This window comes from Scyliorhinus canicula, chromosome 11, assembly GCF_902713615.1.
Source record: "Scyliorhinus canicula chromosome 11, sScyCan1.1, whole genome shotgun sequence".
NCBI lineage: Eukaryota > Metazoa > Chordata > Chondrichthyes > Carcharhiniformes > Scyliorhinidae > Scyliorhinus > Scyliorhinus canicula.
The window spans coordinates 121,262,447-121,278,853 of record NC_052156.1 but is presented as its reverse complement, the minus strand read 5'-3'; the positions used below and the strand labels follow the sequence as shown (position 1 = coordinate 121,278,853).

General features: G+C 48.1%; 1 protein-coding gene across 3 annotated transcripts in view; it reads right to left on the bottom strand.

Annotated features, from left to right (window-relative positions):
* Window positions 1–16,407, bottom strand: part of LOC119973666 (uncharacterized protein C12orf40-like) — a 196,699-nt gene that overhangs the window by 156,115 nt on the left and 24,177 nt on the right. For all 3 annotated transcript variants that reach the window (XM_038812050.1, XM_038812051.1, XM_038812052.1), the window contains exon 2: window positions 15,313–15,352. In XM_038812050.1, coding sequence (XP_038667978.1) covers window positions 15,313–15,352 — 40 coding nt within the window. The remainder of the gene's footprint in view (window positions 1–15,312; window positions 15,353–16,407) is intronic.

Sequence of the window (16,407 nt, the reverse complement as noted above, 5' to 3'; positions counted from 1 at the left end):
CGATCCCATAGGGAAAAGAGAGAAAGAGCAGAGAGGGAGAGATTGGTGGAGGAGTGAATGGAGTCTTTAAGGAGTTCTATAGTAAGCTACATGAGTCGGAGCCCCCTACGGGAGCGAAAGGGATGAGGCAATTTTTGGACCAGTTTAGGATTCCAAAGGTAGAAGAGGACGTGGTGGGGGGCTGGAGGTCCCAAATGAATTGGAGGAGATTGTCAAGGGTACAGAGGGCATGCAATCGGGTAAAGCCCCGGGCGCGGACAGTTACCAGGTAGAATTCTACAAGAAGTTTTCGGAAATATTGAGCCCACTCATGATGAGGACCTTCAATGAGGCCAGAGAGAAAGGAATCCTCCCCCAACAATGTCACAGGCCTTGATCTCACTCATTCTTAAACAAAGGAAGGACCCGGTCATTGCAGGTCATACAGGCCGATTTTGCTTTTAAACGGGGATGCCAAATTGCGAGCTAAGGTTCTGACCACAAGGATTGCATCCCAGGGGTGATACAGGAAGACCAGATTGGGTTTGTTAAAGGCAGACAACTCAATACCAATGTCCGGAGACTTTTGAATATTATGATGCCCTCAGAGGGAGGGGAGGCGGAGGTGGTAACAGCGATGGATGCAGAGAAAGCCTTTGACCGGGTGGAGTGGGAGTACCTGTGGGAAACGCTGGGGAGGTTCGGGTTTGGTGAGGGCTTTATTGGCTGGGTGAAATTGCTGTACCAGGTGTATGTCCAAACCGGCTGAGGTCGGGGTACTTCGAGCTTCACCGGGGAACGAGGCAGGGGTGTCCCCTCTCCCCGTTACTATTTGCCCCAGCTATAGTACCACTAGCTTTGGCGCTGAGAGCCTCGAAGAACTGGCGGGGACTGGTTCGGGGAGGGGGTGGGCCTTGGGTCTCGCTACACGCGGATGATTTGCTCCTGTACATTTCGGACCCTGTGGAGGGGATGGGGGAGGTTCTGCGGATCCGGAGGGATTTTGGTAGTTTTTCAGGGTGCAAACTGGGGCAGCAGGGTAGCATGGTGGTTAGCATAAATGCTTCACAGCTCCAGGGTCCCAGGTTCGATTCCCGGCTGGGTCACTGTCTGTGTGGAGTCTGCACGTCCTCCCCCTGTGTGCGTGGGTTTCCTCCGGGTGCTCCGGTTTCCTCCCACAGTCCAAAGATGTGCGGGTTAGGTGGATTGGCCATGCTAAATTGCCCGTAGTGTCCTAATAAAAAAGTAAGGTTAAGGGGGGGTTGTTGGGTTACGGGTATAGGGTGGATACGTGGGTTTGAGTAGGGTGATCATGGCTCGGCACAACATTGAGGGCTGAAGGGCCTGTTCTGTGCTGTACTGTTCTATGTTCTATGTTCTAAACTGAACATGGGAAAGAGCAAGTTGTTTGTGATCCAGGCCAAGGGGCAGGAGAGACTGAAAGAGCTGCCACTCAGGATGGTCGAGAAAAGTTTTCGTTACCTGGGTATACAGATGGCCAGGAAATGGGATGCCCTGCACAGGCTCAACCTGACCCGGTTGGTGGAGCAAATGGAAGGGGACTTTAAAAGGTGGGACATGCTCCCGCTGTCACTGGCAGGGAGGGTGCAGACCGTGAAAATGACTGTCCTCTCCAGGTTTTTGTTTGTCTTTCAGTGCCTCCCCATCTTCATCCCTAAGGCCTTTTTTTAAGCGGGTGAGTAGGATCATTTTGGACTTTATGTGGGCGAATAAGACCCCGTGAGTAAGGAGATGGAGATCGCTGTTGGAGCGCAGTCTGGTGGGGGGATGGGTGGGTTGGCGCTGCCGAATTTAGTTAGGATTAGGAAGTGTGCGATGGGGGGGGGGGGGGGGGGCGTGAGAGCAGCTGGAGGCGGCGTCACGTCAGGGTACTAGTCTGGGAGCTTTGATAACAGCTCCTTTGCCGTTCTCGCCGACCCATTACTCCACAATTCCGGTGGGGGTGGCGACACTGCGGATCTGGGGACAGTGGAGGAGGTACAAGGTGGTGGAGGAAGCGTCGGTCTGGACCCCGATATGTAACAACCACAGGTTTGTCCCGGGTAGGATGGATGGTGGGTTTCAGAGCTGGCAGAGGACAGGCATCAGAAGGTTAGGAGATCTGTTCATAGACGAAAGCTTTCCCAGTTTGAAGGCACTAGAGGACAAATTTAATCTGCCACCAGGAAACACCTTTAAATATCTGCAAGTACGAGCCTTCCTGAAAAGACAGGAAGTGGCCTTTCTGAGGCTGCCGCCACTGAGGATACAGGACAGGGTGGTCTCCAGCACCTGGGTGGGGGAGGGGAAGATGTCGGATATCCACCAGGAACTACAGGAGGCGGAGGAAGCCCCGGTGGAGGAGCTCAAGGGCAAGTGGGAGGAGGAGCTAGGTGAGGAGTTGGAAGTGGGTCTGTGGGCAGAGGTCCTGGGCAGGGTTAATTCCTCCACATCATGTGCCAGGCTCAGTCTAATTCAATGTAAGGTGATCCACCAGGCACACATGATGGCAGCGAGAATGAGCAAGTTTTTTGGGGTAGAAGACAGTTGTATGAGGTGCAAGGGCAGCCCTGCAAACCATGTCCACATGTTTTGGGCATTCCCGGAGCTTAGAGAGTTCTGGCAAGGTTTCGCGAGGGCAATGTCCAAGGTGCTTAACAGACGGGTGGTGCCGAGTCCAGAGATAGCGATCTTTGGAGTGTCAGAAGACCCGGGAGTTTAGGGGGGTGAAAGAGGCCAACATCTTAATGTGGAGGGACTCGAAGCCCCCGAGTGTAGAGACTTGGCTTAACAACATGGCTGGGTTTCTCAGCCTCGAGAAAATAAAGTGTGCCTTAAGACGGTCTACGGTAGGGTTCTCTCGGATGTGGCAGCCGCTCGTCGACTTTCTCGGGGGAAATTAAAATGTCAGTAGCAGCAGCAATCCATAGCGGGTGGGTGAGTGCTTCATTGGGATGGTGTGGGAAGACTGAGTTGTGTGGGATAATGTCTATTTAATTGTATATTCTCTTTTTGCACTATGTTAATGTTCACTCTAGTTTGTTTTGTTATTATTGTTACTACTGTTTTATTATGAAAAATTCAGCAAAACCTTAATAAAAATACTTAAAAAAAAACAAAGGATGCTATCTGTCCAGCTAATCATCGAATCCCCCAGCACTATCACTTTTCTTTCTGCTTCCCCCCGCCCGTGAATGGCTTCCTGGACCACGGTGAAGTGGTCAGTTTGACCATCCTCATCTATATAGGGAGAATGTACCTCATACCTGTGGACAAGATCAAGAACTGAGGCTGCTCCAATGCTACATTCAGGATCTCTCTACCTGCCTCACTTATTGTCACATCCTCTTGTCCTTGACCAGTGGCTAAATTTTAATTATTTAAGCTACAGGGTGTGATTGCGTGGAACACAGCATCAATGAAACTTTCCCCCTCCCGATGTATCGCAGTTTCTGACGCTCAGGTTACAGCTCATAAACTATGAGCTGAACTTCTGCAGATGTAGTCACTGTGGCTCTCAATGGGATCTACCAGCTCCCTCATTATACAGTACAATACATTGCCTGGACTGCTATTTCTAACGTAGTTAATTTGTTGTTAAAAAATATTATTCTTGGAGGGTCCCTAAATTATTATACTCCTTTGTCAATCTACTAATATTTAAGGCTAGTCCGTAATGTAGATCCCTTATCAGCCAATCATACCACAGCTTCTCTGTGATGTCCCTTTTGCTCAGTGTACCTCTGCTGACTGGCTCTGGTGCACTCCCTGTCCTCTTGCCTTTTGACGGCTCCGGTTCCACTTTGCTCTGGTGTGCTGCTTCCTCAGACTGTCTCCGCTGTGGCTTGGACCCGCTCTTTTTAAATCTCCCGCTGACTCTCAGTTCCTGCTCTTTTTAAATCTCTTCACTGACTCTCAGCTTCTGCTCTTTTTAAATCTGTGCTCTGACTCTCAGCTCCTGCTCTTTTTAATCTCTGCTCTGACTCGAAGCTCCTGCTCTTTTTAAATCTCTGTGAATTAATCTGTCAATTTTTTATTTTATTTCCATTGATTAATTGGATGTGGTCATCAGTGGCAATGCCAGCTTTACTGAAAATTCCTCATTCACTATTTTTTAAATTTAGAGTACCCAATTAATTTTTTCCAATTAAGGGGCAATTTGGCGTGGCCAATTCACCTAGCTTGCACATTTTTGGGTTGTGGGGGCGAAACCCACGCAAACACGAGGAGAATGTGCAAGCTGCACACGGATAGTGACCCAGAGCTGGGATTGAACCTGGGACCTCAGCTCCGTGAGGCCGCAGTGCCAACCCACTGCGCCACCGTGCTGCCCTCGATTCCTCATTACACTTGACAAGTTGATAGTGAGCTGCCTTCTTTGAAGCACTATAATCCATGTCATGAAGGTACTTTCACAGTGCTGTTAGGGAGGGCCTTCCAGGATTTTAAACGAATGCCAATATATTTCCAAGTCAGGATGCTGAGTATCTTCAAGGAAAACTCATAGTTGGTGATGTTTTCACCTATTTGCTGTACTTGTTGTTGTAGAAGTAGAGGCTATTTGTTGAGCGTATAATCATATTCTTCAGGTCAGAATTGAAAGAGTACTGCATTGTCAGAATGCTGTATTGTCAGAGATACCGGGGTGGATTCTCCATTTGGGAGACTGTGGGCAAGATTCTCCATTCAGCAACGCCAAAATCGGGTGGAGAATCCCTCGTAAGCCGAAAATCATGGCTGGCGCTGGGCGCATGACGGAATGCCATGCTCCAGTGCCTCGACAGCGGAATGAATGCATTCTACTCTCAACATACAGTAAACACTGTCGGCATATCATTAACGGCCGATCCAGAATCCTCCAGGGCTCCCACGATGCTCTGTGTCCACCAGGAGGAATTACCGATGGCGAGTCTCACTTGTGGTTTTAAAAATTGGGAAACATGAGTCGTAGCTGTTGAGGGAGAGAGAGGAGGTAGGAGACGCAGCCCATCTTGCAGAGCAGCCCAAACCATCCACTGTGGCCCATGGTTGCGCAGAGTGACAGTGGTTGTATGGATGCCCCACCACCCCTGAACTCCACCCTCCCCCACACAAACGGGCTGCACCTGCCGGCAGGGCATCATACGGCCCACCGAAGGGCAATGCCCACAGTAGATACTACAGGAGGGTGCCAGATGGGGCCGCAGAGCGCACCCCTGGCATGGGTACAGCCAGCCACCAGTACCCCTGCCGGTAGGAACGGATGCGGTGGCCAGAGACGCCCATGGTGCTGGGCACCGACGAGGCCAGGGCTGCGGTACGAAGGGCAGAGTACCGGGGGAACAACCACTGACGGGTGTGGGGATGGGGAAGGTGGTGGCAAGAGAGGGACATGCAGGGGCAGAGACTGCAGAGCAGGTGGGCGCCACTGTGTAGCCTGTTGGACCTGGTTGGGCATGGGGGTACACACCATGCTTTCACCCCCTGCAGACAATGGACTTTGGAATTCGACCAGGAATTCATCCTAGCCACCACAGCCCTGGGTGATGCACTGACGCTGTACAGGCAGGAGCTGCTTGGGGAGGATGCTGCACCAGCGGACCTTGCCATAGAAGAACAGGAAGCAGCCGGTGAGGATGGAGAGCCGGATGCCCATCAGGCCGAGGAGGAGGTGGGAAGGAGGTGCCACATCAGGCCTTGTGTGTACTGGCAGCACCTGTTCTTTGAGGTCCTGCCAGACCGAGCATGCTGTCGAAGACTCCGGCTAAGCAGGAGGTCAGTGTGACAAATCTGCCAGATCATGGTGCACCTGGTAGTGCAGTGGTATGGGGGAGGACACATAATCCCGGTGACAGTCAAGGAGTAGGTCACTCTGAACCTATATGCCACGGGGTCCTGCCAGGCGCCGAGTGGGGACCTGTGAGGGATCTCACAGACTTCGGTGCACAGATGCATCCATGCAGTTACGAAGGCCCTATATTCTCGGTCGGCACAATATATCAAATTCAATGTGGACCAAGTCCATCAGAATGCAGGGCAACGGGGTTTGCAGTCATCACCGGGATGCCCCAGGTACAGGGGGTGATTAACAGGGTGCATGACCCCCTACGAGCCCCGGCCCATGACGGGCCAATCTTCACTAACTGAAAGGGGTTCCACTCGATGGACATGAAGCTAGTGTGTGACCATGAGCTGCACATCCTGCACCCGGAACCCGGGCAGTGTACACGACTCTTTCGTCCTGGCACACTCGACAGTTCCAGACATCTTCGAGGCGCACCCCTGGATGAGGGGTTGCCTTTTGGGCGACAGGGGTTATCCACCGAGACCCACTACAGTGAACTCCTGTTAAATTTCAGAATCATCAAATTGTTACGGTGCAGATAAAGACCATTCTGCCCATCATGTCTGCTCTGGTTCTCAAAATGAGCATTGTGACTTAGTGCCATTCTCTTGCCTTTTCTCTGTACTCTTGCACATTGTTTCTATTCAAATAATAATTTAATGTGCTCTTGAATGACGTCATTGAACCTTCCTCCACCACAAGTCCAGGCAGTGCATTCCAGACCCAAACCACTTGCTGTGTGAAAAGGTTTTTCTGACATCACATTTGCTTCTTCTGCAAATCACTTTAAATCTGTGCTTACTCATTCTCAATCCTTTTACGAGCAGAAATAGTTTCTCCCTATCTACACTGCGCAGCGCCCTCATGACTTTGAACAACTTTATCAAAACTCCTCTGAGCCATCTTCTCTCGAGAAGGACATGGTCAACCTTGCCAATAGGTCCTCATAACTGAAGTTTCTCATCCTTGGAACCATTGTGGTAAACCTCTTCTGCACTCTCTTCATGCTTTCACATCCTTCCTATACTGTGGCGCTCAGAACTGTTCACAATATTCCAGCTGAGGGTTAACTAATATCTCAAAATAACCTCCTTGCTCTTGTACTTCATTCTACATCCATATTAATAAAGTCCAAAATACTGTATGCTTTATTAACTGCTCTATTCACCTGTCCTGTCACCATCAATGATCTATGCACATATAAACCCAGGTCCTTCTGCTCTTGCACCCCCTTAAAATTTTACCCCTTATTTTGTATTGTCTGTCCATGTTCTTCCTACCAAAATGCATCACTTCTCACTTCTCCGCATTGAACGTCATCTACCACCTATCTGCCCATTCTACAAACTTCGCCATCCAAGGGTTTGAGTCATCCAGAAACTTTGAAATTGTCCCCTGCACACCAAGATCTAGATCATCAATATATATCATGAAAAGCAAGGGTCCCAATACTGACTCGGGCATACAAACCTCCCTCCAGCCTGATAAACATCCATGGACCTTTACTCTCCTTTTCCTATTAATTAGCCAATTTTGTATCCATCTTGTGACTGTCTCTTTCATTTCATGTGCTATATCCTTTCTCAGGTCTGTTGTGTGGCACTGCACTGAATGTCTTTGAAAGTCCGTGTACACCACATCAACAGCATTACCCTGATCGACCCTTTTTGTTACCTCTTCAAAAAACTCTAACAAGTTAAACATGATTTCCCCTTTAGAAATCCATAAAAGCTCTTCCTAATCAACCCAAATTTTTCCACGTGACTACTAATTCTGTCCCGAATAATACTTTCTCAAAGCTTTGCCAAAACTGAAGTTAAACTCACTCTGTAATTGCTGAGCTTTCCCGTATAACCTTTTTTGAACAAGGGCGTAATGTTTCCAATCCTTTGGCACCTCCCAAGGAAGACTGAAAGATTACAGCCAGTGCCCTGCAATTTCCACTATTACGTCCTTCAATATCCTTGGATTCCAGTGTCTTGTCAACTTCAAATGCTGACAATCTAACCGACATTGTGACTAAAATCCTTCTAATGACAGAGTTTCCTCCTTTGTCACCATGGCCTGATTAGCAGTGACCTCCTTGGTGTAGACAGATCCAAAGTATTAATTTAATACCTCGGACATGCCCCCTTCCTCTTTGTGTAAATTGTTTTTGGGGTCCCCAAACGACCCTACTCCTCCTTTCACCACCTTTTTTACTATTTATATGCCGATCGAAAATTTTGGGATTCCCCTTTATGTTGGCTGCCAGTCTTTTCTCATAATCCTTGTTCATTTCTCAAATATGCTTTTCCACCTCTCCTCTGAACCTTCTCTATTCCTCTTGGTTCTCAATTGTATTTTCTACCTGACACCTGCCATTAGCACACTTTTTCTTCTTTATCTCAATTCATAACTGCCTTTTTGTCAAGGGAGCTCTGGATTTATTTACCCTAACTTTCTCTTTTCAGGGAATATATATTCGTGAATGTTGGAACTCTGTCAAGCCTAATAAAATTTCATTGCACAACTGTACATGCAAACCCATCAGATCCCAGCACAATCGAGCCCTTGAAGATGACTGAATAGATGACTAGCCATTTGTTCAACTTTTTAAAAGACTGAACAAATAAATTTCAATCGAAGAATCCAGGCAAACTGTTCAGCTTATTTCAAAGGCTCAACAAATGTTTGGAATTCAAATTAATCTAAAAATTAAAACACAGGATTCAGGTGAAACATTAATATCTGATTTTCAATACTATTCAATGCAAAAATGCCCTGTATCCATAGGAGAAGGTACTCATGCATCTGGACCACTTGAACAATTTCATGTTTTCTTATCTTTTAAGGATAGAGATCAATCACTGCATCAAAAACATACTTCACTTACCATGACATATAATTATGAAATCTGAAATTGGCAAGACCTTTTAAATGTTCCTGGAAAAGATTCTTGATGCCACAACAGACTTCACCTAAGATTCACAAACTGAATTACCTAGCACGTTTCAAACAGGCTACAAGAACCCAACTGCCTTGCTGAATATGTCAAACTCAGGGAAATTCAAAGTTAAGGTAGACATTTATAAAGCTGAACCCACTTTAAGTGTGTGTCAGGTCGCAACACGTCCTATTTTCCATGCCAGTCAAATTGGCAGCCGCTGGGAATTGATTGGGAAATTTAAATTTATGTTTCCCCATCCACCTCCTCTTCATTTTTGGCTTCCTTTTGTGAGGGCCAAGAAGAATCCAGCACAAGTTGAAGGATAGAAAGAAATAACATTTATTTACAATAACATATATAAATACACAACAGCAGCAGCAACTTCCCTTGCTGCTCGCTCTGTTCTCCCCGGTTCCAAACTTTATTAAAGAAGGGAATCTGCTAATTGTCATAATGTACACATCAGTATATAATGGTGCAGACACATGGGCAGCACGGTGGCACAGTGGTTAGCATTGCTGCCTACGGCGCTGAGGACCCGGGTTCGAATCCCGGCCCTGGGTCACTGTCTGTGAGGAGTTTGCACATTCTCCCCGTGTCTGCGTGGGTTTCACCCCCACAACCCAAAAGATGTGCAGGATAGGTGGATTGGCCATGCTAAATTGCCCCTTAATTGTAAAAAATAATTGGGTACTCTAAATTTATAATAAAAAAAAAATTAAAAAAATAAAAAATAATGGTGCAGACACACACTGCACCATTATATACTGATGTGTATATTATGACTGACACACTGCAAGACCAATCAACACACACAACACAGCAGCCAATCACCAGTTAGAGCACGGTCACTATAAAGCCAGAGGGCACTAGTTTTCCCGCTCATTCGGGATGAGGCTCTGAGAAGGACAGAGCTCACAGCTTGTAGCACAGAACTTTACCATGTGCTGATAGTCTAGACTGGTCAGGATAGGCATAGGTCTTCAGTTTAATCTAACATAATGTCGACCCACAGTGAAAGTATGTTCAACAGTTCCTAGTTTAATAAAATAGTGTTGTACTATTTCAAGTGTTGGTAGCCTGTATGTGTTACTGCTAGGGTGAACGCAGTCTCCACAGATCCAGAGTACCTAACACATCACTAATGATTTCTCCGCCCCCCCTCATTGGGAAGCTCATACTCCCAAAGGATTGTGGGATTGCCATTAGTCCCCAGCCAGTGGTAAGCAGGCAGGTAATAACATCCCTCCCCGCCAAAGTCCAAGAAATCCATTGAAGACCCTGGCGAAGGAGGGCGTCTGACTCATTTTGCCGCAGGCCAGACACCGTTTGCACGAAGTGCTGGATTGGGTGTAACGAGACGGAGAACGGCGCTTCCGTGATGAACGGCATAACGGTTGTACATCCACGGCCCATGAGCCCGATGATTCCCCCTCTTAGGCGTCCTGGGTCTCCATCTCGGAGTCGGAGTCTGCTGCCTCCGTCATCTCGCCGTCTCTATCTCCACGCGGTTCTGCAACGACCTGCGCAGGCTTTGAGTGCAGCACCAGAGGAATATTGTGAGGAATACTTTCCACTGTGTTTGGTCTCTGTGGCTGCAGAAATGACCTCTGGGGGCAGGAATCTTTGGAAGGGATTGTCTTCTGGACCGAACGTGGTCGACATGCTTGCGCTGGAGACGACCCTGGGCTTGCACCTGGTAAGAGATAGGGCCCGTTTGACGAAAGATTACGCCAGGGACCCACTGGGCACCACCAGCAAAATTCCGAACGAACACTGGGTCAACGGGCGCAAAATGCCGAATCGCCCGATGCCGAGAAAAACCATGTCCCTGCCGTTCTTCTGTGCTGCGTACTTTTGCGCCAATGTCCGGGAAAGCCATGCTAAGGCGGGTGCGAAGTCTCCGGCCCATTAGGAGTTCTGCGGGAGCTACTCCAGTTACCGCATGTGGGGTGGTCCTATATGAAAACAGAAATTGAGCCAGTCTCGTGTCCATCGACCCGGAAGACTGCTTCTTTAGGCCTCGTTTGAATGTCTGCACTGCGCGCTCCGCCAATCCATTTGAAGCTGGGTGGTATTGAGCAGTGCGGATATGGCATATGCCGTTCATCTTCATGAACCTCGCAAACTCCTCACTTGTGAACGGAGTGCCGTTATCCGTGACCAGCACCTCGGGGAAAGCCATGCGCACCGAAAGACAAACGCATCTTCTCGATTGTTGCGCAGGAGGTTGTGCCGACCATCTTATGCACTTCTAGCCATTTAGACTGGGCATCGATTAACAGAAGGAACATGGATCCTTGAAAACGGCTGGCGAATACCGCATGCAGCGTGCCCAAGGCCACCCTGGCCATTCCCAGTGATGTAGGGGTGCAGCCGGCGGAAGCCTCTGATGCTCCTGGCAAATGGAGCAGTTTTGGGCAACCTTCTCAATGTCGGTGTCGAGGCCTGGCCACCAGACATAACTCCGGGCCAACATTTTCATTTTGGTCACACCTGGATGCCCATTATGCAAGTCTAGTATCAGCTCCTGTCCTTTTTCCAGGACAATCAAACGCGTCCCCCACAAGAGGATGCCGTCTTGCACTCTAAATTCTGACAGCTTGGAGGAAAGTGCCCGCAACTCACCTGGGAGCTGTCTATGCTGCCCACCATACAGGACTATGTGTCGAACCTTCGACAGGACTGGCTCCGTCTGGGTCCACTCACGGATCTGTGACAGGCAAGGTATTAATAAAATTTAGGGTTGCAACCACCTCACCAGTCGTGGGGGTCGACATGGGGCCGGTCGATAAAGGCAATCGGCTCAGTGCGTCGGCATTCCCTATCTGGGTTCCTGGTTGTGCTTCAGAGAATACTCGTAGGCAGCAAGCAACCAAGTCCAGCGCTGGATCCGTGCGGAAGCAATGGGCGGTTTTGGCTTACCCTCTCGGAAAATTCCCAGCTGAGGCTTATGATTAGTCACGATAGTGAAGTGGCGGCCATACACGTACTGGTGAAAGCGTTTCACCGCAAAGACCACTGCCAGGCCCTCCTTCTCGATCTGCGCGTACTTCATTTCTGCTGCAGTCAATGTGCGGGAGGCGAAAGCTATCGGCCGCTCGGCCCCGTTCTCCATCTTGTGGGACAGGACGGCCCCAGTACCATACGGGGATGCATCACATGTGATGAGCAAAGGCTTTCCAGGATCATAGTGGGTTAGTAACCCAGACGACGACAATTATTGTTTTACCCACCAGAAAGCAGTTTCTTGCGGCTGACCCCAAACCCAAGTGTGATTCTTCTTTAGCAGAAGGTGCAACGGGGCCAGCGTAGTTGCCAGATTGGGGAGGAACTTCCCATAATAGTTTACGAGTCCGAGAAAAGAACGAAGATGCGAAGTGTCAGTCGGGGCGGGGGCCTGTTAAATTGCATGCACCTTCGCTGCGACGGGGTGCAAACCTTCGCAGTCCACCCGATAACCCCGGTAGACTATTTCCTTCGCCTGAAACACGCACTTTATGCGACGAAAACGGACTCCAGCCTCCAAAAAGCGTCTAAGGACAGCCTCCAAATTTTCCAAATGTTCCTGCTCCGACGTCCCTGTAATCAAAACATCATCTGAGTAGACAGCGACATGCGGTAAACCTCTCAAAATGCCCTCCATGACGCGTTGAAAAATAGCGCAGGCAGAGGATACTCCAAAGGGAAACCGTGTATATTCATACAGGCCCCGGTGTGTATTAATAGTTACATGTGGCTGGGAAGCAGGGTCCAGCTCCAACTGTAGGTAGGCGTGACTCATATCTAATTTCATGAATGAGAATCCACCTGCAAGCTTCGCGTAGAGATCCTCTATGCGAGGCATTGGATATCGGTCGAGTCGGGAAGCCATATTCACTGTAAGTTTATATGTCGCCACACAAGCGAAATGTGGCATCTGGCTTCATTACAGGTACAATTGGTGCTGCCCTGTCAGCGAAACGGACGGGCCTGATAATACCCAAAGTCTCCAAACGAGTGAGCTCCGCTTCTACCTTCTCGAGTAAGGCGTAAGGCACCGGGCACGCCCAGAAATAACGCGGCGTGGCTCCTGGTTCGACTTGGATACGGGCTACGGACCCTTTTATTTTCCCCACACCGGGCTGGAATAAACTGGGTATCGTCCCAGCACCTCAGTCAACCCTCCAGAAATTGTTTGGAGGATGTGCTGCCACTGCAGCCGCAAACGGCGCAACCAGTCCCGACCCATTAGGTTGGGCCCGTGGCCGCGCACCACGATAAGTGGGAAACGCCACTTCTGACATCCATAAACAACAGGGGTCATCGTAGTTCCTGCAATGTCCAATGGTTCCCCCGTGTAGGTGGCCAATCTGGCCTGTGTGTCGGTTAATGTAAGGGTCTGTATACCCAGCTTGATGCGATCGAATGTCCTCTGGGCGATCACAGAGACTGCTGTGCCAGTGTCCAACTCTATCTCAAGCGGGTGACCATTGACCCGTACTGTCACCTTAATGGGGGCCACACGGAGAGCTGCCACACAATGCAGCTGCATGCAATCGTCCTCCGTCTCCATGTCCTCGGGAGTAGTCGCCGCAGGTTCATCCAAATGGAAGGTATGGCCCCTGGGCTGGCCCCAGTTTCTGTCAGAACGACAGCACCTCTGGCGCTCCCCAGGACCAGCGTTCGCGATGGGGTCGGCGCCCACAAGTCAGACACGGACATGGCTCCTCATCCATTGGTTCTGGAGAAGGCTCCCTTCGGGGAGGAATGTCCGACAGCCACTGGCGTCGATCTGGACGTCGCCTCGTCCAAGGTACCACAGGGTTGCGGGAGGGGGGGGCGCTTTCGGACGGAAGGGGTTGTGCCCCAAGGCATGCACCTCCAAGGCCTCTAGCTCCTGCACTCCCCGTTCTGCGCCCTCTCGGGACAATACTATTTGAATGGCCTGTTGAAAAGTCAATGTTGGCTCAGTTAACAACTTTCTCTGGGTGGCCTCATTGTTAATAACGCAAACCAAACGGTCACGTAACATTTCTGACAATCCTGCGTAGCCTGGATAGAAACTCGGCAAGTGATTCTCCTGGGGTCCTCTCAGCGGTATTAAACCGGTAACGTTGGACTATCATGGATGAGGTTGGGTTAAAATGTTGCCCCACTAAGTTCACAAGTTCATCAAACGTTTTGATATCCGGGGAAGCTGGGCACGTAAGGCTCCTAATCACCCCAAATGTATGCGGGCCGCAGGCAGTGAGCAATATCACCACCTGACGCTCATTTTCGGTGATGTTGTTTGCCCGGAAATAGTAACGCATCCTTTGTGCGTACTGGTTCCAGCTTTCCACCGCAGCATCAAAAACATCCAAACGTCCATACAGAGGCATGGTGTAATAGAAAACAACTTCCAACCTGTATCCAACAAAAATCCAGGTAGGTGACTTCAGCAGTGCAGACAGCTATTCACTTTAACCCTCGTCGCCAGTTTTGTGAGGGCCACGAAGAATCCAGAACGAGTTGAAGGATAGAAAGAAATAACAGTTATTTACAGTAAGATATATATACACAACAACAAGAGCAGCAGCAGCAGCAACTTCCCTTGCTGCTCGCTCTGCTCTCCCCAGTTCCAAACTGGCCAGCTTTATTTATGCAGGGAATCTGCTAATGATTTCTCAGCCCCCTCATTGGGGAAGCTCATACATCCAAAGGATTGTGGGATTGCCATTAGTCCCCAGCCAGTGGTAAGCAGGCAGGTTGTAACACTTCCCAACGGCAGTTTTCTCAGGGTTGGGATGATAGAGTCTGGTCCTGCATGTTTGTTATTGTGCATTTGCTTCTTAAACCTCTCAAGATGAGTCCTCTGCTGAGAAAACCAACTTACAGCCTAGAGAATGGCTTTCTTTGTCAAATCTGTCAAATGACCAAAGCCAATTAGTGGAACTCTGCCATCTGCCTCAGGTCCAAGAAGATATTAGATATTCTTCTGATGAAAACTCTGGAAATCCTCCTTATCCTCTAGCGCCCAGAAGTCAAAGGGGCTGACAGTGTTTTAAAATCAATATAGCAAATAAATGAAAGCCATAAAGTGAAAATTTTAAATAAAATTATACCTACTAATCCAAACTTGATGCATCTTTAAGCTAAGTGGAAAACTAATTCCTGTGCCTGTGAACTGGCAGGCTTAAAAATGCACCAGCAATTTTCTGGCATACCCAGATATAGCAAATTAGTACAATTTCCAAAGACAGTGAAGACAAACTCCGGAACACCCCAAAATCCATACACGTACTATGTGAAGGAGCACATACACATTTTGCCATCAATTTAGATCCAATACAAAGCCTGGTAAAACTGCAGAACGAGTTCGGGGATCAAACTCTTAATTTTTTGCTCCTATTATGCAGGGCTTGTGCCTGCACAATCTACATACATAGCACACGTATCAGGTCATAGTTATCTATCAATTCAAGACCAACATTTTTCAATTTGTGGAAAATTCTATAAGGACTATATGTTGAGAAAACATGCATCTCTTATTACAACTTTCTAGTTAATAATTTTAATTTTTGCTGGTAATCACCCTTTATATTCCATTCACTCTTACCTTTTGCTGCTTTTTCTGTTGCTTCAACTTGATTCTATTTCTATGATAAAATAACAAATATAATTACTTACAGTGAATTCTGATGCGTTAATCATTTTAGCCATGGGGCGAAACACTCGCCCCCAATGGAAATTTTGTGAAAATGTTTCCATTCCTTTTCTATAATCAACAATAAATATTTTGACGTAAAAATTACTTCAACATATATTCCTTTAGGATTCTTTTTGAAGCTGACCATTTGATGGATCCTGTGGTGTAATACTGAGCAAGGTAAATCAAAAAGATCCCAATTATAAACTCTAGTATGGTACAGCATAATCATTTTTTTAATATTTCTTTATGGTATGTGAGCATTTTTGGCTAGGCCAGCAATTATTGCCCTACCCTAAATGCCCTTGATAAGATGGTGATGAACTGCCTTCTTGAACTGCTACAGTCCCTGTGGTATAGGTCCGCCTACAGTGCTGCTAGGGAGAGAGTTCCAGTATTTGGAACCAGCAAAAGTTAAGGAACGGGCAACTTATTTCCAAGTCAGGTTGGTGAGTGACTAGGGGAACGTCTAGGTGGTGGTGTTCCCATGTGCTGCTGCCCTTGACCTTCGAGGTGTCCATGACCGCGGATTTGGAGGGTGCTGCCTAAGAAGCTTTGGTGAAATCCTGCAGTGCATTGTGTAGATGGTACACACTGCTGTCACTGTTCATCGGCAATGGGAGTGTCTGTGGAAGGGGTGCCAAGCAAGCAGGCTTGTTTCTTTTCTTTCATAAATGGTTTTTATTGGGTTTTCGAACATAGTGTATTTACAGATGTACATAAACGAGAAAGAAAAAACTGAGAAGATATCGTACACAAGATTTAAAAAAACGCAATATAGTTAGCAAAATCACGTGATTAACAAGTAAATAAAAACGTCGTGGGGGAACTGAGAGGGTCTATATACATTGAGGTACTGGGGAGACAATTACAGTACATCTGTATGCCTGTCTTGTGCCTTCTTTCATTTTTATACATTTTTTTTGTCCAGTACAGAGAGATTGAACACCTCCCCCCCGGTAGTACAAAACATGGATCTGGGTAGCAGGAGGTTGGGGAGAGGGT